This window comes from Echeneis naucrates, chromosome 19 (assembly GCF_900963305.1).
Source record: "Echeneis naucrates chromosome 19, fEcheNa1.1, whole genome shotgun sequence".
In the NCBI taxonomy this organism is placed as follows: domain Eukaryota; kingdom Metazoa; phylum Chordata; class Actinopteri; order Carangiformes; family Echeneidae; genus Echeneis; species Echeneis naucrates.
In genome coordinates, this window is record NC_042529.1 from 6585729 (window position 1) to 6612688 (window position 26960).

A 26960-nucleotide genomic window follows, 5' to 3' on the forward strand; every position below is an offset into this window, starting at 1 on the left:
TTGGTGATGAGGATGATGATGGTAGTGATGGTGATGACGATGATGATGGTGATGAGGATGATGATGGTGATGAGGATGATGATGATGATGGTGGTGATGATGGTGATGAGGATGATGATGATGATGGTGGTGGTGATGATAATGATGATGATGGTGATGAGGATGATGATGATGATGGTGGTGATGAAATTGTCAAGAGCAGAATTAAATACAAAATGAAATCACATTATGGAAGTTCAAGTTGGAGGACATGAAAGAAAAGCCCACGTCATTCGGTGCTAAAAAGACTTTAATTTTTAAAATTCACATGCAATTCTTATGTTAATGCTGCTGGTAATACACTAAAGTACAAGTGTTAAGTGGGACTGAGTGCAGGTCCTGTCTCAGGAACACCTTTTATTACTCAGTGAACACAGCACTCAGATGATGCAAATTCAGAATGTGTTTAATTTAATTCCCACAGACTAAGTGATGCTCAGTAAAACTGCCTGCAGGTTTTTGTGATGTTGTGTCTGTTTGGTTTCTTGGAAAAACATACTGAGTTCACTTTCTATGGTCTGCTGTATGAACTACATTTCATGTGTAAGCCATTTGATACTGATAGGGCATAATGCACAGGTGGATCAAAGAACAAGGTGATATGTTATTCAGCCATAATTAAGTCAACTCAATGAGAAATGTAATGCTGTAACTGTGGAAGGGTTATTCAACGTATTTCTATCGAGTTCAGTTGACAAAGTTCAACTAAGAGCCATCAATCTGCACAAAATCTGTAAACCGATTCAGACGATGCAGTGCAGGGCAGTAAGATGACAAAGATAACTCAGTTTCATGATTATAAATTCAAAATTACAGACATTAATTATCTGTTCTCATTCAGCATTATATGCCTAAGCAGACATAACTGCTGACCCACAGGAAAAAAGTTTTAAAAAAGGATAAAGGGCTAATCTTTTGTAAAAAAAAAAATAAGAAAGAATGCAAAAAAGTGGAATGAAGCTTGTGTAGCTGCGCTATCCATGTTTAACTTTATAGAGCAATCATGTACAAGTGTTTTGAATAAATCACCATAAAGGGTGTACAAACCAATAGTTTGTACAAATATCAACAAAACCATGGCCTTTACACCAATATAACCCTTTTATGGATTGATTACACACTCCAGTGATTTGCCTTGAAGATGATGCGATTCCAGTAACAACCTCTGGTCACTTGTATATAGAAAACGCTTTTCATAATTTAAGTTCTAGTTCATCCATCTATTAACTTTACCACTTATCCATCAGGGTCATAGGGGGCTGGAGCCAATATCAGGTGGCAGCCAGTGAGGGCAGGGTCCACCCTCAACTGTGGAAATACTGAGCACTTCTGCAACTATAAGCAAAAAAAGACTTTTAACGCTACACATTGTCACAACAGTAATAAAGATTGTGATGAGCTCTCTCTCATCAGCACCATAGCGGTTCTTCTTAAATCACTCCATGGAGGTAACAGCTTGTGTTCATGTCCCAAACTAATATTATTCAGTTTGGAGTTCTCACGCCCCCCCCCCCTCTGCTCTGTGACTCGCTGCAGCCCATCTTCTGCAAATATCTCCATCCGCTTTGTTGATGTGTCTTCCTACAGTAGAAGAACAGGGAGGTTTTGTGAAAAACCTGCAAAAAGAGCATTGTGTAATGAAAATAAAGTGATATCCGTTCCTGTTGGCAGAGCCAGCCAGCAAACTGAGCGCCTGCACAAGCCTGTTTATTACATGTAATCTCAAAGCAACATGTGAAACAAAACATTCTGTATGCAGAATGAGCTGAATGCAAGCTTCCAAACAATCCATTTTTACCTGCTGTAGAAACTGTAGTTATTTGTTGAATTAGCTCATCTAAATAACTAGCCCTTAAACTCATTTGCTGACCAAAGAAAGACAAGTTTACTTTCAAAGATCATGGCAGACTGTCTTTGGCAGAAGTTTGAAGAAAATAACCATTATTGCAATTGCGTTACAAAATGTAAAATGAGGAACAGTGCTTCTCTTTCACTTGTGATAATCAAAGATTGTGTAAACAGACATAATACCACTTAATATATTTAGTGTGTGCTGAGCATAGGCCTATATTGTACTTGTAATAACTCCTAAACATAATGTGCTTCCCCTAGGAAAGGTGAATGAATAATAGTGATAATAAAAGTATCAGTACAAAGATATAAAAATGTCTCTTGAGAAACTCTCATTTAAATTTAACTTAATGCGGTTTATGTCTAGAAGAGACCAAATACAATCAACCTTACATTATATGAAATTCAACCACTAATCAAAAATATATATTCCTGGGATTTGTCAAAATAAGCTTTAAAACATACTTCTTACACACTTTAGAAAAAAATTCCCAGTAAGAATCTAACCCATAGCTCGTACTGATAGTCCCATTGTTTACATTCTTCTAGAACAGCAACTGTTACAGACAGGACATGAGACTAATGGAGAAACTTTGTCCATATTAGCGTGAAGGGCACTCATATAATTTGCTCCAATAAAGAATGTATCTGTCCAATCATTGTCCTCCTGGACAGAACCAGCGTGAGGCAGAGAAACAGTGGCCCTCCTCTTACTGGTACCAGGGGGTCTTCCTGACCCAGTGGAGGGTGAAACCTGCATCTGTCCGGATCTTAATGGAAGCTGCCTCGGCCTCCCTGACTGTCTCCTTCACAGACTGCATCAGGTTCTGAGCATTGTGGACCAACATCTCAGTAGCCTTGTGAAGGAGAAATGGAGAGACACTTAGTGATGAGGGACACTGAATTATGAATGAAACAACGGCATAAAAGAAAAAACACTCAGCGTACCTGCTCGGACTCCTCTTCGCTGATGTTGGTACGACCCAACATGGTGGCCTTGACAGTGGAAAGGATTTTGAGCTGAGTGCTGATGGTGGGAATGCGTTCACACACCTGAAACAGAATCAGACAGTCAACTGAGGGAACAGAAACAACACTAAAACAAGTATAATTACCAAGAGACAACCAATCTGACCTGGAGCAGGTTGGTCCGGATACGCTTGTCGGTACACTGCTTGGCCACTTCCTTAGCCAGGCGTGTGACTTCATCAGAAGCCTTAGCGATGTCCTTGGCACACTGGATGAGGGCACGTTTGTTTCCACTGCCTCCACGCACCAGACGCGACATCTCGGCCATGAGCAAAGCCATTCGTTTGGCAGCACCGATGATGTCATTTCCCTGTGAGATCGAACAGGATCAATATTGTAGCACAGAGATATATAATTAAAGTCTTATTTCTGGGTTTGCTTACTTTGCTGGACCATTTGCGGGCCTCATCGTGGAGCTGCCTGGCAGCCACCATCATGGGCTCATTGACCATATCACCGGCCTTCTGCTCAGGGAACTCCTCATCCTTCTCCTCTGGAGGTGGAGGCCTGGGGGGAGGAACCTCACCCTCTGGAAGTGGAGGCTTGGGTGGTGCTGCCTCATCGTTAAGCTACAAGGACCAGTCAAAGTGTTTAAGGTTTGGCAAAAGTTTTTTTAGACCAAATAAAAGACTTATTCAAATTCAACAACAGCCTTCATCTGCTCTGGTTTGATTTCACCTGTTTCTTCTTTGTCTCCACTACAAACCTTTACATAAAAAAGGCAAAGTGCAGAAGACTTACATTGAGCTGCTCCAGTTCAGGAGGAGGTGGTGGGAAGTCTGGTTCTTGTGGCTGGAAGGCCTCCCTGACCTTCGCTACAGCACCAAGAATCTTATAACCAGAGTCCAAAAACCCCTTCTGAAGACCTGGTGATCAACACAAACACATTAACACTATTCAGACTGTTCCACAGTCATATAAGATAAAAATCTAAGTCTGTGAGCAACATCAGCATACTTGGATCCTGGATATTTCCAGCTACCGCCTTAGCGTTCATCACCATGGGAGAAATTGTCTGGCTCAGTTCATCAGATGCAGCCTTCACCACCTCCCTAAATTTAGGATCCTCTGAGTTCTCCACCTCACGCTTCGCCACCAGGAGGATACGGTTGGCCCGGCGGGCAATGCTGGTGGCACCGGCGACCAACATCTGAGGCTGGTGATTGCCCATGGCCACACGGCACTTATCCAGGTCCTTCTTGATGGCCTCCTCAGAGGCATCGAGTAGCGATTTGGTGTCGATGGCCTCGTCCACCAAGCCTAAACATCCAGAACGTGTTAAAGACATTCTGCCAGAGGGTTGAAAATAAGGATCACAAAATTAGCAACAACTTTACAGTGACACACCTGTCATTTTTTCCACGTTGTCAATCCACTGATTCTTCATGGTTTCAAAATGTTCATATGCAGCTTGGTTGCCAGGGTTTCTGAGCAGAATCCGAGCTGCAGATACCACCTAAAAAAACATTCCCAGTTATTACTTGTCAGATCAAGACATGGCTTGAGAAACAAACGTTTGACAGGCTGATGCAGAGTGGAGGGCAGACACCAGGGGTAGCGTTAACAGAGAATTCTCCGTCATTGATGGATTTTTTTAAGATTTGACAGACAAATCTGAAGGCCATCTGTCATTTTGACAGGTTGCAATTACTTCAGAACAATATGAAAACAGCCACGAGAAGTCGTCTGTCCGAGGCAAAGGTATAAAATTTAATGACAATCACCTCTGCAGCAACCTCACTTGACACATTTGATTAAGCACTAGCAGGCACCCTGTTTCACTCCATGCTCAACAGGAGGAAGGTGTGAATGAGATTGAGTTCAGGCTGCAGCAAGTGAAGTGAGTTAAATTCAGCTGATTTCTTGCAACGTTTCTTCATATTTTAATTGCAAGTATTTAATTTTGTAAAACTGCATTGTTCATTTCCGCATATCGTCACAGTTGATGTTTTTAGTGGCCACCGATGTCACTGTGGGGACATGATGAATGTTTTCTCTCATGCCTTTTTAAGTGCATCATTTAGTTTGTTCTAATTGAATTTGCATTAAAAACGAATGAATGAAAATTAAATGCTATTGACTATGTCTTTATTATAATTAAAAAACAAAAATTTAATTGACAGATAAAATAGATTATGACAGATTTTTTTTTTTTTTTTACCTGTCCGTCAATGGACAATGAAAAAGTCTAGCGCAACCTCTGGCAGACACATAAAGCAAATGATATAAACAGAAAAATGATTTACTTGTGGTGTTAAATCTCTTGTTGACTTGACAGCAGCCTGGATTCCCTCCACCGTGCTCTTGTTGGCAGTGCCGACAGCAGCAGCCTTCTCTGCTGTGGTGCCAAGTTTATTGGCGTGATTCTCAAAGTTAGCTGCTCTCTCCTCAAAGACCTACACATGATCAATGAAAACAATTACACAGCAGGGCAGTTAGAAAGAATACACAACCCTGCCAATAAAAATAACAAAACACTGAAGGAGGCTCAGTGTAATGAGATCACAGTGAGGAGGGAAGTGACTTTACCACTGACCTCATCTCTGTTGGGGATGTCTAAGGGGGCCGTGGCAGCCGCTGCCAATAACTTGATGGGGGTGGTGGTGTCACTGAAGATGTCAGACACCTCCTGAGTCATCGCTTCTTGCATCTTTCCTTTCAAGTCCTGGGTGGAGGACAAATAGATGTTACAAACAGCCAGCACGTCTGTGGTGTCTCTGATATCAAATCAAATAAATTCAAATGAAATGATGCAAATGAAATACATTTAGTGTGGCAACTAATGATCAGATGTATTTTACGAGTGATATAAAACAGAACAGCATGTAAATACAATTTTATTGCATTTCTCAAGATAAATGTCTACTAATAAAATTGTTATAAAACTTGTGGATTAATCTTCAGTGCATGTGTACAGTATGTAAATTGTGCAAAACATGCAGTTGGAGGCTTTTTTTTAATATTTAGATTTCTTTCACGTCACCTTATTGCAGTGAGAATAATATAACTTATACCTTTAGGTTCATAATATTTTTTGTGATTGATTGTATTTATCTTGCCCATATTGAGCTTAACAGAACATATTCAGACTTTTAAGGAACTCTAAAAAACCTGATTCAGATTTTTAGATAGATATATATTCCTATGTAAGAAAACTGCCCCAATGAGGTTTCATTCATTCATTAATTCATCTTCAAGTGCTTATCTGTTTCCGGTAGCAGGCCACTGAGGTATATGTGGTGTAATTAGGTGGTTTGTATTTCTTCCACCACTTATAACCAGCAGAGGGAGGTGTTTCACTGAATGAATGATTCCTAATCCATCAACATGAAGCTCAAGGATCAAATGGGAATGGCACTGTGCACGGGCTGTCTTACCTTCAATGCCTCCTGGAGCTGATGAGCCACGGCACGTGCCTGTGGGGAGTCTCCTTCGCCACGGGCGGCCAGGTCAGCCAGCTGAGCCATGAGCTGCTCCACCTGCTCACATTTACCCAGCAGCTCCTGCCTGTATGGCCCTGGCAGAGCATTGGCCAGCCTGCGGCCCTCTGCCACCAGGCCGCGGATGGCTGCCTGGCCTGGAAACACATGCACAAATTTATACATGTAAAACACTTGTGAGACAGTAGAAACAGTAATCCCAAATCTAGGGATAAAGCTTGTATGAAATAATGTTTGGTGGTCTTGTACGATAAATGACATCGACTGAAAATTGCTAGCTGGTTCAGTGACAGTAAACTGATGGTGGTATTTCATGCTGCCTCTTTGAGGAAAGCGTTTCCGCCATTATATTGTGGGAACCAAATATTCACAGAGCAAGCTTGTTGTAAATATGCAAGATGATGTCCAGGTTTAAAGAAGACCAGCCAAAACCAAAGACTAAAGCAATACTATTGGAAAGACTGGTGCAGCATGTCAAGTACAGTAAAAAGCATAGGGTAAATAAAGTGTTTGGTCTAATTTAGCCACAGGAGCAGTGGAAGGAATGTAAAGGAGTGTAAGACAAAGATAGAGAGTGACGAGGAGGTTGGTGAGGAAAGGGGGAGGTCTCACCAACGCCACTGTCATCCATGGTGGGATTGTCAATCCAGCGCTGAGCCTGTTCTATCTTTCCCTCCAAGTGAACAGCTGCCTTTGCAGGTCTGCTGTTGGCCACAGCTTTGTTGGTCTTGGATTGCAGGTTCTGCAGAGCTGTTGCAATTTGTTTAGCCAAAGCTCTGGCCTCAGGAGTATCACCTTTACCCCTATAAGGAAATTATAAACAGGAAAAGTGAGTTGAGGTATTGAGTTTCATATAGATATGGCTGTAATGAGGTTAGAGAATTGCTAAAGCTCGAGTGCCAGAAACTATTACTCAGTTTGACTAAAAACACCCTGACAGTGCATTTTTAGTCCAACTCTGGACCAAAAATTCAGTCAAATGTCAATTTTTATAGTTTGAGGTGAAGACCAAAAGAAACATTTAAATTATAGTATGAAATCTGACCCTCGGGAAAAAAAGCCTTGTTATGAAAGGTTCCTTAGTGCTAGCCATTCATTTTCAGCGATAACTAGAGGAGAATAACTGTAGAAAAAAAAAAAAAGAACAGATGAAAAACCTCCCTGATTTATCTGCAGAGAATAATTTTTAAGGCCAACTTCATTCAGAGTATTGTACCCAAAGTTCTTACTTTCTGTATCAATATATGACACCAACACTGTTTCATAGCAACAGTGATAAATAGTTGCATCATGTCATGAAATCTTATTACTGAAAAACATCTAATAAAGATGGAATTAAGTATTAAGTACGGTAAGCTTCAATCCTAAAGAACCGACATGGAATAAAAGGATGTAATTTCTCCGACGTACTGTCTTCTAAGATCAGAGAGCTTGGCAGTCATGGCAGCAATCTCTCCAATGGAGCGCAAAATGTCGTCTCTTTCTTTGGGATCCTCGCACATGTCTGCGATCTTTTTGGCCTCAGTAAGCAGGGCCTTGACGTTTTCCTCTCCTTCTGGACCACCGTTAGGGTCTGCCAGCCAGTTCTAGATGGAAATGAAACATAAAAACTCTAAAAATCCCATTGAAAACATTCACTGTGAGGTTTAATCCACGTTTTGTGTGAAGAATATCTCTTTGGTGAAATGCTTAAGGACTCACCTGTGCAGCATCAATCCTTTTGGCTATCGCCTGCTTGGAGTTAGTCATGGCTTCCAGTTTGCGAGCAGCATTTTCCACCTTTCCAGTTAGCACATCAAGGCCTTGGGAAACCTGCTGAGCCTTCTGCATGGCGGCTGGAGATGCCCCCTGACCTCTGGAGCAGACAAAGAACACACAAATAGCATACTTCCCAGCATCACAATGTTTTCAAAGGCCACACATGCACGAATTTTGGACATCTGTTCTCTAGTATTCACGCTAACTCTGAAGCCAAGGTCCCCAACCCGCCTAACGAGAGCGACCAGTACATCTTCTGGACTTTCTTGGTAGATTGTAAAAAAAACAGGAAAAATAATACAATCGCCTTTTGCCTGATTGATTTTGACACTTTCTTAGCCCCTTCCTCCTCGAATCAGTCAAGTGCTGTCATAGCAGCATGAGAGTCACACATAAGATTAGTTAAAAAGGAAAACTATTTCGACTAATGAGGGAGAAGAAGCCATCTTTATTGAGTAATGCAATATTCTCCCTATTGGTAAGAATCTGTGGTGTGACATACAGTTCAGATTAATATACCAGAGTTTGCCTCCAAAAAAGGCCTTGAGGTGGAAGTGTTTTGGCTTTTGTCTCGACGCTTTTAATAGATAGCTCCTGCCTTTGTTCAGGGATCTTGGGCTCAAAAAGGTTTGTGACTGCTGCTCTAAAGCTTAAGTCTTATGATGCTCCTCTTTGAAAATGGTCTTTCCACACTTTAAGCCTCCATATCTTGACAAGGCTCACAATGTAATGATTTATTTTCAGAGGAGTAACACAACTGGGGTTAAAGTAGATTATGGATTCATACCAGACAGCTGCTTTTAATGAAGCATGAATCAGGGTCCCTGGTGAAAGTCAGATTTCCTATCAGAGGGAAATCACTTCCACTTTTACACACAGTAACGCCCTGTAATGCACTGCCATATATCAGCTACCCTTTGTGGATGGAAACTGCATTACCCACACACAAACACAAAAATACACAAAAAAAGCACCTATCAATACAAATAGCCAATAAAAATTAAATGACAGACTCTAGTGGAGAAAGAGACATGAACTGTGTGAAATATATGGTGAGTTATCCTATTATAGTGACAAAAAGGACCAACACACCTGGCCCGCATTTCCGAGACCTGGTCAGTCATCTGGCCCAGAGTCTTGGCTGTGCCCAAGATATCTCGTCGCTCCTTCCCAGCACACAATTCACCGACTTTCCCCGCTTCATCAAGGATCTGTCGAATGGCCTGCTCACCTGCGTCCCCTAGGAGAGTGCCATGAATGGACAGATGTGTCAATAAATTCAATTATGTTATCAGCTCAGCATTGTGATTAGTAGCAGAGGGGATAATTAAAGGTTGAGGACAGGTTTATTACCTGGTTGGGCATTTGGATCCCTCAGCCAGTTCTTAGCTTGAGCCATCTTTGAATCAATAAGCCCCAGAGCCCTCTTCATGGCCTCCGTGTCCTTCATATTTAAAAGACAGAGTCAATAAATAACTTGAAGGGAATCTATGAATCCAAAGAAATCTAAATAAGGTACCATGTATTCACATTCTCTCTATAAAACACAATATGATTTTTCAACATGGGACACAGGAATTTCATGTTAAGAATTAAATGTGAATTAAATGTGATAAATATATATACACACACATACATATACTCCTTTCTCAGAATCAAATCTTCTAGATTCTGATTTCTGCTCACTCAAGAACTTCTCTGCATTGCATTAATTAAACCTGCTGTTTAGTTTTTCCAGCAAAATATACAGCAAATCCATGTACAGCATCACTGTAGTCACTTCACATCTGTAAGGTACAACCACACAGGGCATGCTGTTTCCATCACTCTTTCCCATAATCAATAATGAGCATGTAATGTTATAAAAATCCAAACAACTCTCCATTGTATCTCAATCGGAGAGGATGGAAATACAACAGTCAACAGCAGTTGACTTGACAATGATTCCACTCATTGTTGAAGTCTGAAAAAAAAAAAAAAAGCAGGGTCCTTTAGGACATGGAGCAACAAAGATGATCTGGGTGGATGAATGAGTGTTTAAGTGAGTTTGCATTCTGTGGTGCAACTATAGGAGTTGAGAAAACACACTTCTTCATGATGCAGCTTGAATCATCATCACAGAAAGAGTTCAATGAAAATTTTGCCATTTCAGAACAAACAAGTCTGAACCTTTGCAACATTCAAACTGTCAAAAACAAACACAGCAGCAGGCAGGTTTGTTTGCATGGCAGGGAGTGTGGAGTAACTGGGCTGACAATGGAGGTGCAAAAACAAGGAAAAAAAAAAAAAAAACAACAACAAGGAAGTAGAGGGGGGGGGGAGTTACATCACCAATGCTGCACGAACGCATTAGTTCCCTGTTCAAACTTGTTGAGGTGCCGGTTTCTTGGTGTGAGCAAACAGCAACATGAGAAGTGAATAGACTGTGTGACTGATTATTGTGATTATCAGCTGTAAGGAGCATGCATTTTGATATGGCTGCAATGATCTTCAGAGTAGTGTTGCTGAAGAATTAGAATGAATGTAGTTAAGACATTAGTGATGAAGAACAATTAAATGATAGGATAGTCTCAGTGTTAATGTAAATAAGTTCTGTGATCAAACTGAACAAAAAGTTTTATACACCAAAATCCATATCAGTTGTTCTCTGTGTCCTCCTCCTGGGGCTGTTAAAGATTACTGATCAGGAGAAACCTGACCAGTAATCCTGGTCAAGAGACATGAAAACTAAGAACTCTCCTTAATGACACTAAAATCAATAGTGCATGAGTCAGCTCAGTCAATATCCAGACAGAATGAGGCCAATATGCTGAGGTTTAAGGGCTTAGGAGGAGGACACACAGATATTGATACATTGTCATGCTATGTACCAAAACAAAACCAAAAAGAGAAATACATTTTACACGGATCAATGTTTTTGCAAGTCAACCTGCTCCATACTTTCAATAAACACCATTCTAATAGCAAAACAACAATATTCAAACTGAAAATGTATCCTGTTAAGACCTAACACTTTAACCTCACAATGGTCCTGCTGCTAAAAAGCAAACAATGGCACCACAAAGCACAAGACAGCACACACATCTGTCAGACATGCCGCTGCACAACCAAGGCCCAAGAGAAGTAAGGCTTACCTTCTACAGGGAGTGAAGGTAGAAAGAAATGGTAAAAAGAAAGGAAGAACGACATAAATACAAATGTTTAACTGGACATACCAACTGAGACCAACAAAAAAGTGTCAACAGAAAAAAAGGGCACCATATAAAGCTGCCAGGAGAGTGTTGGCACAGAGAAAAAGCTGGACGTGCAGAGCAGAAAAACATAAAAAGGGCCGGGGGTTTAAACAGGTACATAAAGACAGAGAAAGTTCAAGCATGCCTACTTACTTATGCCTACCAACTACAATAGGCTCTTCCTGATGAAACAAGGTGCGAAAAACAAAGATGGGGGGGGCTGGTACACCAAATTAAAATAACATCACTTGATAATCTCTTCGGTCTGCAGCATCTTGCTCAAGAATTCTGGGAGTATGTGACGGTACAGTTTTTGCTGGTATGAATACGGCTTCCAGTTGTGATTCACAAAGAATGCAAAAAAAATGAAACAATGAGTAGCTCAAAGACTAAGCTGCCTCTTATTCTTCATTCATGTTTATAATAAGAGTGTGTGTATGTGCCTTTGGGGCTGTAGACAAACTGAGATAAAAGCACATAATCAATGGTATGTACCTTGTTGGCCCAGGCATCCTCATCCCAGGACGTCAGCTGCAGAACTCTGATGATCTCGTTTATCTCCGCGCTCATCTTCTCCACAGTGAAGTTACGGTTCTTAAGGGCCTCCTCCACACCATGGCTGCCAGATGTTTTGGTTGTCACAAATATTTTTATACCTGAAATACAAAGTAGAATAATGTGTAATAATCTGTAATAATGTTTGTAGAGTGTGTGCCCCAATCTTTGCTTTATGTGAAAAAGAAAAATGTAAAAAACTAGAAACTAGAAAAAGGTATAATCTGGGTAAATCTCTGCTGTAGGAACGTAAGGGTTACCTGAGATGAGGATGGGCAGCAGCTCTTTGACTGTGTTCATTGAGTTGACCAACATCACACGGTGTTCCTGGTGGGTCAGCTCCTGCTGTCTCTCATCTATCATCTTAGCCATCTTTGTCATGCCTGGACACACGTGACAAAAAAGTGTGTAGAAAAGAAACTTAGTACATACAAGCAAATAATCTACTTGGAGTGAAATTTATAAAACTGGAACTTCAATATTTACATAGTTTTTCTTCTGATGAGAATTTCAGTGAGGCATGTTGGACTCCAGTACATTTGTCATTTGGTGTTAGAGGTTAATTTGTAGCTTGAGTACAACATTTCATTTGGGAAAGAAAAGATATATGATTTGTTCCTTCAAAACGCCAATTTCTGAGGAACTCTGATTTGTTCCTTTTTACTATCCTGGGCACTATAAAAAGAGCTTGAAAGTTTTTACAATTATTATTCAGAGTAACAAACATTGTGCACACAGGGTTTGTACTTGCAATTTCTACATTAAGGTGTTTCTGCTTTTAAGGTGAGGTACAGTGTAAATTATTGTCTTGGGCTCCTAGCACATCACATTGCACTTTTACTTCATTAGTACTCCTTAAAACTAATTTGAATGTTTGGACATCTGAAAGCCAAATTGTTTTAAAACGATACACCAGGAATCTGTCTACTAAGACACTATTGTCAGATGCTGTGCAGCCAGGAGTTGAGTGAAGTAACCCAACCTGCCACTGTGTCAGCAGACTAACCTGGTCCTAGGTTCTTTGTGTAGGTGATCAAGTCCTCCATAGACTCCACCACCTCTGCCACTGTCAGGTACTCAAGGATGCCTTTGCATACGCGGATGATTTTGCGAACCTGTGATAGTGGTTTGATAAAACAACAATTAAAAAAAAAAGAAGAAAAAAAAGATGCATTTCCACAGAAAAGTGATTATGCAAACACAGCGCTCTCGCCCTCCCCCCATCCCTGCTCCCATTCACATTCTCTCTAATTACACCCTGACAATGCTGCCTACTGACATTCCAGCCTCTTTCACTACAGCTTTATTTGGTCCAAAGTGATCCCTGAGCTGCATTTGAAAAAAATGATGGCACTGCTGACTGCTGCAGACAGCGCTGGGACGCCTGTCTGATATCTGCTAACAGAGAGCTGACCTGCAACTTTTCCATTTTACATCCCTGAGAGAATAAGGAGGATTGGCCTGATAGATGATATCCCTGCCTGGTCTACGATTTCAGAAGTGTTTGTGGGAGAAATATTAAGTTAGTGTAAGTTCCATGGGCATGTCTGCCACATTTATCTAACTCACTTTCTTTTTTATTAGCATTAAAGTGCCCGAGAGGAAAGCAGGAATGATAGTGTCCTCATACCAGAAAGCCCAGTGGCAGCAGACCTCTGCCATGCTCCAGTGTCTATTAAAAAGATATTAAACCCTTCTAGCTCCTAAATGCTCATAAAAAAAAAATAAAATAAAATAAAAAAATAAAAAAAATCAATGCTACAACCACAAACATGGTTACAAGCTGTATTTGCTATGTTGTTGTATTTGTCAGCTTTCCATACTAACAAACAAATTATTAGTAACCAATCAGATTTAATTAGGCAGCATGACGTAGATATGTCAGAAACAGGACATTTGACAGTTTAAAAAAAAAAAAAAAAAAAAAAAAGGTCACATACTGCAGACAACCTTATCATAAACTGTGCTTCCTGATTTTATTTTAGCATACTTAAAAAACATATGACAGAAGACAATGACATTGGCTACACCAATAGTTTGCTGACATGTTGACTGACATTTTCTTTTCAAGTCCATCTTCTCTGTGCATTTGGCATCTTTTCAAGTCAATTTGGTAAATATGAAATAAATGAATAAATACCTCTGCCTCATCAAAGGTCAAGAGCAGGTCAGATGTCCCAGAGAGGATGCCCCGGGAGCCATCAATGAGGTAATCCCGAGCAGGAACAGAGTATGGATCGGCTTTCAGCATGGAAGCAGCCTGCACCAGCTTAGTGCATGCATTCTCCACTCTGTTGAAATCATAAGATGATATATTTGAGGACTAGTGGGAAAAAAACCCTTCAAAAACAAGTCATGCTGATGATACAGTGCTTTTCCAAAAGCCAGATGGAGAGTACACATGGAAACAGCAAATTGCCTACAGCAAAACAGATGGAAGCTTGGGGACAGAGCTAGCTATAACACACTCCCATCAAAAACGTGATTTTGTCCAATTTGCTCTTCTTATATGCTTTTAATCACATTTTAAGCAAATTCAATATGAAAGCTGAGTATGAGATGCTTCTCTATATAGATGTTAATTTTGAAACAGGGTTGACACCTTCAACTATGACAAAGCCTGAAAAAATATAGATACAGTTCTATGTTAACTTGGGGATTATGGCTAGTCATCTTCACACTGACCAGCAGTTTCCTTTCAGCATTATTAGATGTGTCCAACTAAAACAGTAAGCTTTAGGAGTATATGTACTAATACTCAACTTTATGTATTGATATGTTTAAACTGCTTTTAAGTCCATTTCAGATCATTTAAAATGGAACTTTCTTCGTGGAGCTAATTTTTTGGGGAGATTATTAACGCATCAAAACAAAATGGTTTCACAAACAACATGTAAATGTGTTGAGGTATAGCAATCACTCTGAAAAGGAACTGTAAGAAAAAGCAAAATGAATAGAGTTTGAAGGATAATTTTTGATTAGTAGTATTTCAATAAAAAGTCTAAATTTGAGGACTCCTAAGAACATGTTTGCCTGAACCGTTGCCTCACAAAATGGAAGACACAACAGGAGTCTTGATGGGGGTTGGGTTAAAGTTAAAAGACCTTTACAGACAAGAATTCGATGGTGTAGACATATAGGATGTCCAGTGTCATGCAGATTGCAAGGAGACAAATTTGTGAATTTTACTTCTATTAATAAAACCAACTTTATCCACATGTGCAGTACCAGTATGTCTCCTGACAGAGAAGTTGGTGTCAGGATGTAACTCAAACCTCAGCAGACCTCAACATTGTGGCTGACCTCTGCCCAGATTAAATGCTGCTTTCACAAAAATGAACAAGATTGAGAATTGTCTCCTGGGAGTGATGCACTCAGTGACCTACAGAGCAGCAAAAACTGCAGGCTCAGTCCTTTGACTTAGTGTCATACATGCCACCTGCATTTTATCATAACCGCCATATTGCACAAAGAAACAGGAAACAAGCCAAGGAATGACACAGGTTGTAGTTCCAACGCAGTACTAATTTCCTATTTTGCCTACAGGTTATATGTTGCCACGGTAACAGGGGATTGTTATTGCTATTTTCCACATTGAAAATGAGCCAAATGAGAGGAACTCACTTTCCATTTTTCTCCATAAAGATAAAGGCTAACATATGTGAATGACATCGTGGCTGTCGGTCTTGAGGGGGTGTGTGTGTGTGTGTGTGTCTTTGCACAGTCAGCCAGCAGTGTCCTTTAACGTGCACTAGTGAGAAACAGCCATGCATTCACCGGACCCTGACAGACACTATATTTAGTGAAGGAGAGGCATTCCAGTGATGTGCTGATGGATGACGACAGGGTGACAATGTGACTTTGAGGCGCCAAATGTGTTGAGCCTCATGACCCCTGCCTGCCAATGCATTTCATCCCTGACCTTGGGGGGGCTCCCAGGATTGGCCTCACCCTACCACAAATGTAAACCCTCGTGTAATAGGCAAGGGTGAAACTGTAATCTGGACAGACAGCAGCTGGGCACAAGTTAATGATCAAGCTGATGTTGAGTCAGCCAGGGAAACCAGTGCAAATACATACATCTCTCCTTTTCTACATCAACACAAGCTTTTATTGTGTCTGTTTTGCATTTCAACATAAATGAAAAGCAGCAGCAGCCAATGGCTCATATGTATGCAAGACATTTGTAGTATGAATTTGTGGCCCTTTGCTTTTAGGGTAAATTGGTGACTCCCTGGGCAAAAAAAAGTATATGTTACACCAGGGCGAGGCTCCGAGGCACTTAACATGCCATGTCTGACCTTTGCTTGGGCACAACCAGCCATTATTGCAGCAGATAAAGAGAGAAAGAGAGCCAAAGAGAGGGGCTAGTGGGTTCCACATCCTGTAGAGAGAGAATCACTTCATCTAAAAACATCTGAGATGTTTTGCCATTGTGTGAATTTGAGGTATGCAAAGTGATCCTGTTGTGCTTACTTGATAAAAGCCGGTGGCATGTCCCGTTTCATGATCTGGTCCTCTGTGGTCTGTACTGTCTCCTTCCCCACCTGGAAGACACATGCACTTTGAGTAAAAATGGATTCATAGTCATTTGATGCAACATCACAGATATCACGAGCAAACAAAACAGTAATGTACAACCAAATGGATAAACAAAAGTGTAAATCAAGGGAAGAAAAAAAAGTGTCCAAGCAGTGCTTACTATGTTTTAGTGTCAAAGTGTGTGTTTGGTGTAAACTCAAATGTATTAATCCACCTTGTAGTTTCATCATGGTTGGTATCATGTTTGGTCTTGTAATTTTTTTTCAGCCATATAAACAAACCAACATTCAAAGCCAAGCTTGTCTTTTTACCTAGGTCCTTTAAAAGCATGAAAGTTAGAAAAAAATGCATTTGGTCAAAGTCTTTGCCTTTGTCTCATCCAAAGGTCGAAAGATGCTGCACAGTCTTTATTAATGACAAGCTACTTAGTTACTGTATTATATTTAGCAACTTGAAAAGGTGGAACCAGTGGCTGACAAACAGATGAGTCGAGACAGGATACACCCACCACCCCATCCTTAGCCCCGATGACTAGTTCATCAGTCATGAGGATTTTGCGTCAGTCGACACCTTAAGCTCCCAGCCCAAAGTTTGAGAAGAGTTGATACCATTACGACTTGCTCAGCAATGTTTTAAGTTGAGATCCATTACAAAGGTTTTATGCAACATGAGCTGATTTTTTTTTACATTAATAGCATGTCACAGGCATGAATAAAACTCTGTTACCACAACTTTCCTCCTATGGGAGTTTTGTCTTTAATCATTCAGTACTCCACACTGATGTCCAGTTAACTTGTCCATTATTTCAACGAGACAGCTGCTGGGGGGATGCCAGGCCTCAACACAGTTATAATGTGTAAAGCAGCTGAACTCCTCTCCTTCAAATGCCAAAATGACTCACCTCCCCCACGATGACCTCAGCGTTGTGGGAAATCACTATTCACCCATGTCAGACTACCACGGGTGAGGGATAATGTGCATATTCAGACTGGGACATGGACCACACTGACTGGGTGAAATGAGCTGCATCCCTGCCCAATGTGGAGATGTCAGTTTTTCCTTTCAACATCTAAATTATTTTTGCAGCAAATGTAACACAATATGAGAGATTACCTTTTTGTCAAACAACTATGTGTAACATTTTCAACATGCTTCTATGTATTGAACTTAGCAGGTACAACACTGTGCAGCAAAGCGATCTGCTTTACTTGACTTTAGTTACAATAACAGATAATGTTATTGTAAAATAAAGTTGATTGTGCTTTTATTTTGGTAATTCAGAATTTAGTTTTGATGCTGTTGTGAGCAGTCAACATGTCTGACTAGAGGCAGAAGCAGAGCCATTCCAGATGGTTGACGTGGAGTCTGAAATGGAGCAAAGCAGACTCGCATCTCTTCACTTGCTTTCAAAGGACCAAAAGGACTCTGGGTAAAAAAGAGGCTATAAATTAGGACCAAAGGTTGTGTGAAAGTAAAAGCTGAGTTTAGCGGAGGGTGTTCATCTCAGACGGGGGTGGCAGTGTACATATGCCACCCTCGGTTTCTACCAATAAATGGCTCTGAACAAAAGCCAAAAACCACAACCAAAGCCATTCTTTCCTGTTCAACTAAAGGTCACAGGCCACTGCTACATAGTGCACAGCAACGTGAGGACAGAGGAAGCAACAAAATTTGTTTTTCATAAACAGCTATAATGCAAATGTCTGCAAGTGACTGGATGAATTGTAAGGGTGGGTGATCACTCCAACAGTCTGTTGAACAGGCTGTGACTACATCATAATGCTGTACCATTACTAGACAAACAGTTGGGTTTTCTCCCGCTGGCTGGTGTTCTTTCAAAATAATTTTGTGTACACACTTTCTATTACATGGCAGCATGGTGGTGCAGCAGTTAGTATTATCGCCTCAGTTTGGATGTTCTCCGTGTGCTGGCATGTCTCAGGGTAGCATGAAAGTTAAAGTTACACTCAACAGTGTATTCTCTTTTCCAGTTGATGGCCCCCTCTGCGGTTGGCATGTTGTTCAGATCAAATTGTTTTTAGCTGAGCAGTAACCGATGTCTTTGCTCTCTCCCGCCCACACAGCGTAGCAGGGCGACTGTCCATAACAAGAGGCATCTAAGCCTACAGTTCGCACCCATACATATTCTAGTCATGCATCAGATTTATACCATAGCCTTTTTTGGCTTTTGGTCAGCCAAGAAAGTCATTTTGGGACCCCTGTAGCTTGTGACATTGCCATACTGTTGACATACTAGCATTGGATCCTGAACACCGTCTCAAAGGCATACTGCAGTTCTGACTGAAAAACTTCAATCATTCGCTTGTGCAAGAGAAGAAAATCTGAAGCTTTTTAAGACAACACGAAGATTTATGAGTGACAAGTCATGTTTAGACATGAGCTAGATTAAACAAAAGACAGACTGGCTGTGCTATAGGTGAACAATGTGGAGGCCAAAAGCCGAATAAGAGCTGCAATTTACAAGTACTGACTCATATTCTCCTCAAAGCATTGTGTGAGGAGTGTCTTAAAGCAAGCATGGTTGAGGCTCTTTGTACTGAATTCAACAGGTCACTGCTGTCTTGCTTTTCCTGCTCCCTGTGGAGCCTCTTCCTGCTGTCTGGAGTTCAAAAGAGTCCATAGCTAAACAGTGATCCAAACAATTCCCTGCAAAAATAGAACAGTGACCCAAGTTTATGGCTGTTGTTGTCATGCAGTTGGTGATCCCTGGTCATCTTCCCTATTTCCAGCCACTGCTGTGATTTTCTATCAGATACTCAAGATACCATCCAAGTCAACATCAACCAAATTTAGCATTAGTTAAGATTATTTTAACTCCTGTGTCTTTTCTCTTTTTTCCCATTGGTTTTAGACTTGTAGTTTTCTATATAATATCTTATAAGATAGTGAAAATGTTTCTAATCTGATCAACAGGCCAAACCCAAAAATATTCAATTTACAATAATATAAAACTTAAAGCAGAACTTAACCAGGACTGAAACTCACAACACAAGATCCTCTTCCTTTAACATATTCTTTAAAAGGCAGGACATTTGTTCACTATCACCTTCTTTTTAAACCCTTTCATTGATTCAATGTTATTTACTTCCGTGCTGTGGCATACCATGCTACCAGCTGACAGTCTCATTTACCATTTTTATCTGGAGTGGAAACTCTGACCGTCCTTTTACATCCCAGAAAGCAGTGTGGAAACCCTGTGTTGTGAAGTAGCCTGATAAAGTGGCTGCTGCTTTAGAACAGACTCTGCTTTGTTGACAGCGGCCCATCGCTCTGCCAGGAGAAGAAAGGCCACTCTGAAAGCCTTGACGCTGTCAAGACAGTCTCTCTTTCACATCTTGGGTTGTTTTTGCATAATGCTTCATTAATCATGGTGACTGCAAAGATCTATGATGGCAAAACTCTGTCAACTGCCATCACTGCTGCCCTTAGCAATGTCCTATAAGTAAACTACATATTATTTCGATTTTCTTGCTCAGAGTGCAGCTCAGACACTCATTCCCACTTTAACTTTGTGCTGCAACCTGATGAGACACGCTCACACAAATTGATTGCTCAGCACTCCATTAGCTGCTTGTGATCAATAGTCTCAAATCCAGCAAGTGCTGTGTTCTGAGATACCGAATACCTTTTCACTTACAATGACTCATGGCTAGCAAAGAACTTGCTATGAAGGTCAACACCTTTGTCATGGATCTGTCAAGTGGTATCAAACATGGTTTAATCATTTGGTGAAGGAAGTAGCTACACATGAGGTGCCTAGGGTGATGAAAGTCATAAATCAAATGGCCCGCTTGGCCGTGGAAAACGCCCTGTAACCAAAAAGAATAAATCACAGCTATTTCATATTAGAGGAGCTTAATTCATACAATGTTACTAGGGAGCAGTACTTAGTGTGAAGTGTATTCTTAAAAATAAGAGTGAGTCAATAGAGACTTGCCACAGATGAGCTGCCATTTTCCAGCAGGACAGCGTGAAGGAAGATCACTGGAAACTATATTTTTATAGTATCTACTACGGGTTGGGCCGAAGGGGCAACATTAGTTATCAAAAGTAGTGATTCATAAAGGCCATAAAACTTTAGAGCATTCTAAGAGACATGCCATGTTGTCTTTGTAATATTTAAACCATCATTTGAATATTGGGGGAAATTATTTTATAATGATATTATGATTTTAACAATAAAAGGAAGTTCATAGTGACAACATGCAACAGGCCACATCAGTTTTCATAGGAACCTTCACAGTCATTGGCAACTACACAATTATTGCTCATTTCTGTTATGTTAAAAAAAAAAAAAAAAAGCAATATAGTAAACGTCTAAGAAGCAATGAGTATAAAGTTTTATTTTGTAGAGCTTGAAACTAGACAAGATATCGATCCAGTTACATTCTCTTACTTCACACTCAGCGCAGCCATTTCCAAGTGAGTGTAAGAACATGGCAAAGCCAGTGTAAGTCAGCTGCTAGAAACAAAAACTATCCTTAAAAAAAAAAAAAAAAAAACGTAAGCTTGCAGTTGCTGTGCTGTGACCAAAATTTGGTTTAACTTTAGGAACCAACGAGTTCCTTCCTTTATGAATGTGACATCTGTACGGAGCCAAACGGTATCTGGGGTACGTATTATAACTCATGCACATGAATTTGCATAATATTAGTATTTCACATATCACACAGACTGTGTTGCAGTCTGTCATTCTCCAATCACAGTCCACAAGTTTGAAGTATATTTTTATCCCAATTCAAGCCAAGGATAAATTCATTTGAGGCAGCAGGGGTGCCACAAGCAAGGGCACTTGTACATTAGAGTCGAATATAAAATGACAATGAAAAATAGTCTGAATTAAGAAAAGTATGACTTCCCATTCACTTGAACTTGACTTTTTGTTCTCTTGCAAATGCGGCAACCCAAGTGCATTGAATTCTTTGTCATGATCTGCAGCCATAAACATCTCACTGTCAAGGGAGAGGAGTTTCCCTTCACTGACTCACGCTCCTGAGAGGGGCAGGCAGCTGTCAGGTCTTCCTGACTTGGCTTCCAGCATTTCCTAATGATTTCAACAGTCCCCCACAACCTCCTAGCTCGATCATGTTTAAACAAACGTGTGAATATCGCCTAAAGGTGAAGTATGAATCCATAACACACAAATGCATTTTGTGAACTACATCAGCCCTCCTTGTCCTGGTATTCTTAGCAAATGACAGAATAAAATGGTGAGCAGTTTTAAAACATTTCCCATGACAAATTGCAGGAAGTTGGAGAACCAGGTAATAGGAAGTTCTTTCTTTTGTCTGCCTTTAAGCACTTTAGTTAATGAACACATTTGCTTCCCATCTGTTATGGATTAAAGCTATAAATGGCAGAAATTGTGATTCAAGGCCACATCAAATGCTGATCTAACCAGGTGTTTTCATGTTGCGTTTGCTGCATTTCCAGTTTAAAGAAACCATTGAACACTTTTAAGCATTTTGGTCATTTTTGCTGAATAACCAGCATATAAATAAGTAATAAGTCTGATCTTGCGCACAGCAAACATTATCACTGAGCCCAAATCCAGTATATATTCTGTGCATTAGAGCATCTCCACAAGTCCTGTGAGCTTTGTCACCTGTGTAAATAGGAAGACAAACACTTACAACTTTATCCGTTCCAGGACTTTACATGACATTCTTTTCTTTGTCCAATGGCCATAAAAATGAGCTGTAAAAAATAATGAAGTACTACAGGCCTGAAATAAAGAGGGGCCTGTATAGTCAGCTCAAAAGACAGCTGATACAGACAATGTGTTGTTCTTCCTTTTAGCCCAGTAAAACATTGGAACTCTTCATTTGATTTACAATATAAACTGGTCTTTTTTCATTTATTTGCACACATCATGCACACATGATTTAAGTCCACATGTTTACATAACGGTTTCACTATGATTCCAAAACTTTTCAGCACACTTTTCACAACTAAAACAACAGGGGAAATGCGGAAATTAGTTTTTTTGAAAACTTACTACTTGCTGGGAATTTTGTAATAGTTGCGTGAGAATGGCCAGTTGCACAAGCACTGAAGACGCAATCTCATAAACCTCAACAACCATATCCTGTGGGTACAGACATTTACCAAAGTAAAGCTGCAGGAGAGGTGAAACACAGATCACAGATAGTGTGGGTGACACAAACTGTTGTGTGAACAAAGACTTTTCCCTGGGAGGGCCTGCTGATTGATAATCTTACCGCAGCCAATGAGCCAGGATGCATTCCTGCTTGCTGGGAATTCTTCACATTCCTCATATCTTTCGTTAATTGAGGTCTGAAAACATTGAGGTCAAAGATGCTGATCGCTTGTGAAGTGTCTTGGTTAGATGGAACATATTTGATTTGCAATGCTCCGTGAACATGCTACACTTAAAACACTGGGTTAGTTCATTTCTAGCCAACTGGAATAAGGTTGAGCTTTTCCAAATGAATAATTTACAAGTCTATACACTTATCAGAGTGAGCAGACCGGATTTCCTCTAAGAGCATCCTGAAAGCTCATCATCTTTGTCTTGGTCTGCCAACGAGAAAATAATCTGACACAACCATAAAAATATGAAATCTGAATGGTACTGTCATCTGTAATGCACTTTCAGTAAAATATTTAGGTCACCCAAAGTCCACCTTAAAAACTGTGTTCAAGCTTCCATCTCATCGATTCTGAACTGAATTAAAGACGGACGAGTCTGTGCAACATGTGGCTTTCTTGGAAACACAGACAATGAGGTCGATGCATATCTTTTTTTTTTTTTACAGTCCCGCTCGGCTAAAGTTAATTAAAGTGCAATTACACTGCATCATCACTCATTCCAAGGATGATTTTTGCCTGGGAATAATACAGTCCCCTGTTAGTGGTTTATTTTCAATTGACAAATGATGCAAAAATGTTGCATATAACAAATCCATTTTGGGGGAACAATGAACATGCACAGGCAAAACTGACAAGTTGAAAAAAACTGTTTCTTGCGAGGTTCAGTTGACATCAGTAACACAATTTTTTGCCTGAGCTTAACAGTGCATGACTCACAACTAGTGAGACTAGAATCAGAGGAAATTACATCTCATCTTCAATGTCAATGAAGTCATAACACCGTCCATGTTGCAATGTTGCTACAGCAACTGGAAATGATTACAGACCTATCCATTCATTTTTGCCACTGTTGGAAACATCTGATCATAATTCACAATGTCCAAAAAGCCTGGATTATTTCACCCTGAGCTAGCTGAGGTCATTTTCATGTGTCAGGACATGTTGACAAGGACTGCATTCAAGTAAAAGTCATCTACAACCAGGTTTCTTTTCCAGGCATTGGGAGGCCAACTAACTGATAAATATCCTGACAAACATCCAGCTCAGATATATTATCAACTCTTAATCTTGCTGTGTTAGCGAAAATTCGCCTTACACACCTGGTAGCATTAACATTAGTCTGTGTCATGATTCCACTTGATCTCATTTTAGCTCTGGTTTGATCTCTGGCTTTTAAGATAACGTATACTTGCACTGGTGTTGGAGAAGTAGGTTTAGTGTGGAAACCCCCCCCCCTTCGTCTCTAAAAAAAAAAAAAAAAAAAAGGCTAAATGATGCTTAAAATCTTTTTAGAAAAAAAAAGGAAATTGGTACTACAAAAAACCACTTTTGGAAAGTTATGCTCTTTTGCATTGTGTCAGTGACCAACCACCCTAATGCTGCATCTATGTGGACATATCTGAACTGATAACAGATGGGACTATGTTTCTTTTATCACACCCCCATTAACAGAATTATTTGAAAGATGGATTTTTTTGTCATGGCCAAGTTAAAAAAAAAAAGTAATTATATTTGATTACAAAACCGGCTAAGGAGTTAATACCAGCTTTCAGTATTTTACTGGGTGTAAGTGAATGTCACAGCATTTATGAAGTGTTACTCAAAGTATGACTTCAGTGTTGGTCTTCAGTCAACACTTAAGTTAAACATACACATAATATTGTCTTATAGGAATATATATAATATCCCTTCAGAGGAACAAAGTCTGGTTGGTGTAGACATACAAGTAAGGCACACAGTGGGGTACAGACCTAGAGCTTCAGAGTGGACACTGAAGACAAAGACATAAAATGAAGAGCCCTGGCATGAGATGTTTCTGGAACAAAAACCTGCTGAATAAATAGCAGGCCAACGGGAAGCAATCCTTGACTGACAAGAGAACTCTAGAACAATTTTCCATATTTATCGCCCAACAACTGCCAGGGTCTGTGTGTTTGACGGACAGAGAGGAGAATACACAGGAACCAAGCTTGCCTTGATATAGCGCCTATCTCTTCCTTTCCTTAAGAGCCACAATATCTGCCAAGCCCCAGGGCACATTTCCCTCGTCGCGAAGTTACAATCTGCTTGTATTTTACTAAATGAAAAATAAATAAATGGTTAAGTTAGATTCTAAAAATACCTGAAACTGCAGCTGCATCTGGTCGGGGATAATGTTTTTTGAAGCAGTCAGTCTCCAAATGCATAATTAATGGGTCCAGAGAGACTTTAATTGCTCAGTGTGGGTTGAAAAACATCACTGCAGTTGCGGCTAGATATAACAACGCAAGAGAACTTGCAACAGTGCATCAAGAGTAAGTCAAAACTGTATTGTGTCAGTTTCAAGAGGTTTATAGTTTTGACTCAGTTTGTTTGTTCTTGATATCAACTCTGGTTAAATCTTGAGATGTTACCCTTATCAGCTTTGGCCTTCACAAAAAAAATACACTGCTTAATGTTGACACTGCTGATTTATCCTTCAGTATGTGTTTTTTCCAAACAGCAACAGTACCAAAGTCCAAATCTGTTTAGAAGAAATCACCCTGCCTTCTGTATGATTTATACCGATCAGTCACACTATATGTTTGCTGTATGTCACACTAACGCGTGTGCTAATAGACAGAAACAATCAAAAGGCATTTAGAGAAGTTGTAGAGAGTTGACCGGACTCGGGGAGAGTCTGCCTCCGTACCTGGCCCACACACAGCGGCGGTGCCTACGTCAAGATATGGCAGTCAGCTCCGGAGGAGGGAGGGCATATTTTCAAGGGGAAAAGGGCGTAACTGCCCTTTGCCCCAAGTCAAACAACTTCGAGAAACTTTGATAGCCTCCACACGCCCTTCCTGCCATGAAACACATTAAACACGGCCATGCGACTTCTTTTCGGAGTCGGTGTGATGCTTCGGCGCTCCCATGTTGGTGAGTGCGGAGGCGGACGTTGTGCGGGACAAAGCGACAGGTAGCTCACAGATTCACTTTTTGGTTTGTTTGTTTGTTTGTTTTTTTTAAAGTTACTCACCCGGACTAGGTTGCTAACAGCCGCCTGGACGGCAGCGACCGGCGCCGACAGATCCGGGATAGCTTTCCCATCAACTTCACCTTCTTCGTGCATTATGACCAGATGGGATATCTGCTGGGCCACCGGCTCCAGGATACTTTCTATCGTCTTCGTGTGAAAAACCGGCATGGTGACAAACTTTCAGACCGCTGTCCGAGAGAGAAACGGTTGCTCCCGCTATCAAAGCCTCCAAAACAATCCCTGTGGCCCCCTTTTTTGACTGATTTGTTCCTCCTCCAGGACAGTTTCTGCCTCCGGTGTGGGAACTACAACTACTGCCGTCAAAACCATGAACGTTAAAGGCTCCCAGCCACAGACTGAGCGCGAGGGACGGTGACGTCGGACAACCCAGCGCGCCCTCCAGCCAATCGGAGAAAAGGAGAGCAAACTCTCTGGCGTCTGATTGGTCTAGAAAAGCGTCGCTCCGTGACAGACCCCTCCCCTCCCCTCCCCTCCCACTTCCACACGGGCGAGTTTGCCCGAAATCCGAGTGCTCCCTAAATTACGTAATAGATGCGAATGCCCTAAAAAGGGAAATATGTGTCTGCTGATTGTGAGGAGTAGATTCCAGCAGCTGTGTGTTTCACCATCAGACAAGCTCCTCCGGCTCCGGGAGCAAGAGCTGGAGCTGTGGATTTACTCACAAAATAGCATACAATAATATGTAATCACTGAGATCACTGCCAACTGTAGTGATCCAAAATAAATTACTGAATTGTTAATTACTTGCTCTTGATAAAACCAACTCCAAACAGTTGTTTACAAACCTACTTGATGATTTTTTTTTTACTATTATTATTCCTTCATTATCACCAACCTGACACTCTGAAATAACAATATTTGAGGATTGAAAACCAACCGCCAAGCAAAGCAGCTAAAGAATTCTCATTGAATCCCAGGAGGAGCTGCAAGGCAGCAGCCCATTCCCTAAAAAGGAAGAGACCAAAATGAAAGAATCAAGGAAGTCACTGTGTTTGAACTCCTTTGTAAACACACAAGGAGCTGATATGCTTTTCAGTGAAAGATAATCACATTAAAAAGGCCTGGAATTCACAATTATCCTGAGTTTGTGCTCTTCCGTTCACGTTTCTAATTATTCTCGTATGCGAATGTAACTGCAAA

General features: G+C 40.6%; 1 protein-coding gene across 1 annotated transcript; it reads right to left on the bottom strand.

The window, feature by feature from the left end:
- Positions 1 to 1693: 1693 nt before the first annotated feature.
- On the bottom strand, positions 1694 to 25967 carry LOC115060271 (vinculin-like). Its single transcript, XM_029528149.1, is given in 21 exon segments — positions 1694 to 2747; positions 2839 to 2943; positions 3026 to 3239; positions 3241 to 3488; positions 3661 to 3785; positions 3877 to 4179; positions 4267 to 4375; positions 5166 to 5315; positions 5456 to 5584; positions 6297 to 6496; positions 6972 to 7162; positions 7770 to 7945; positions 8061 to 8214; positions 9210 to 9357; positions 9471 to 9561; positions 11846 to 12006; positions 12166 to 12288; positions 12912 to 13020; positions 14046 to 14196; positions 16382 to 16452; positions 25800 to 25967. Coding segments are annotated over 21 exon segments (3273 nt in total). The 3' UTR covers positions 1694 to 2600.
- Positions 25968 to 26960: the final 993 nt, after the last annotated feature.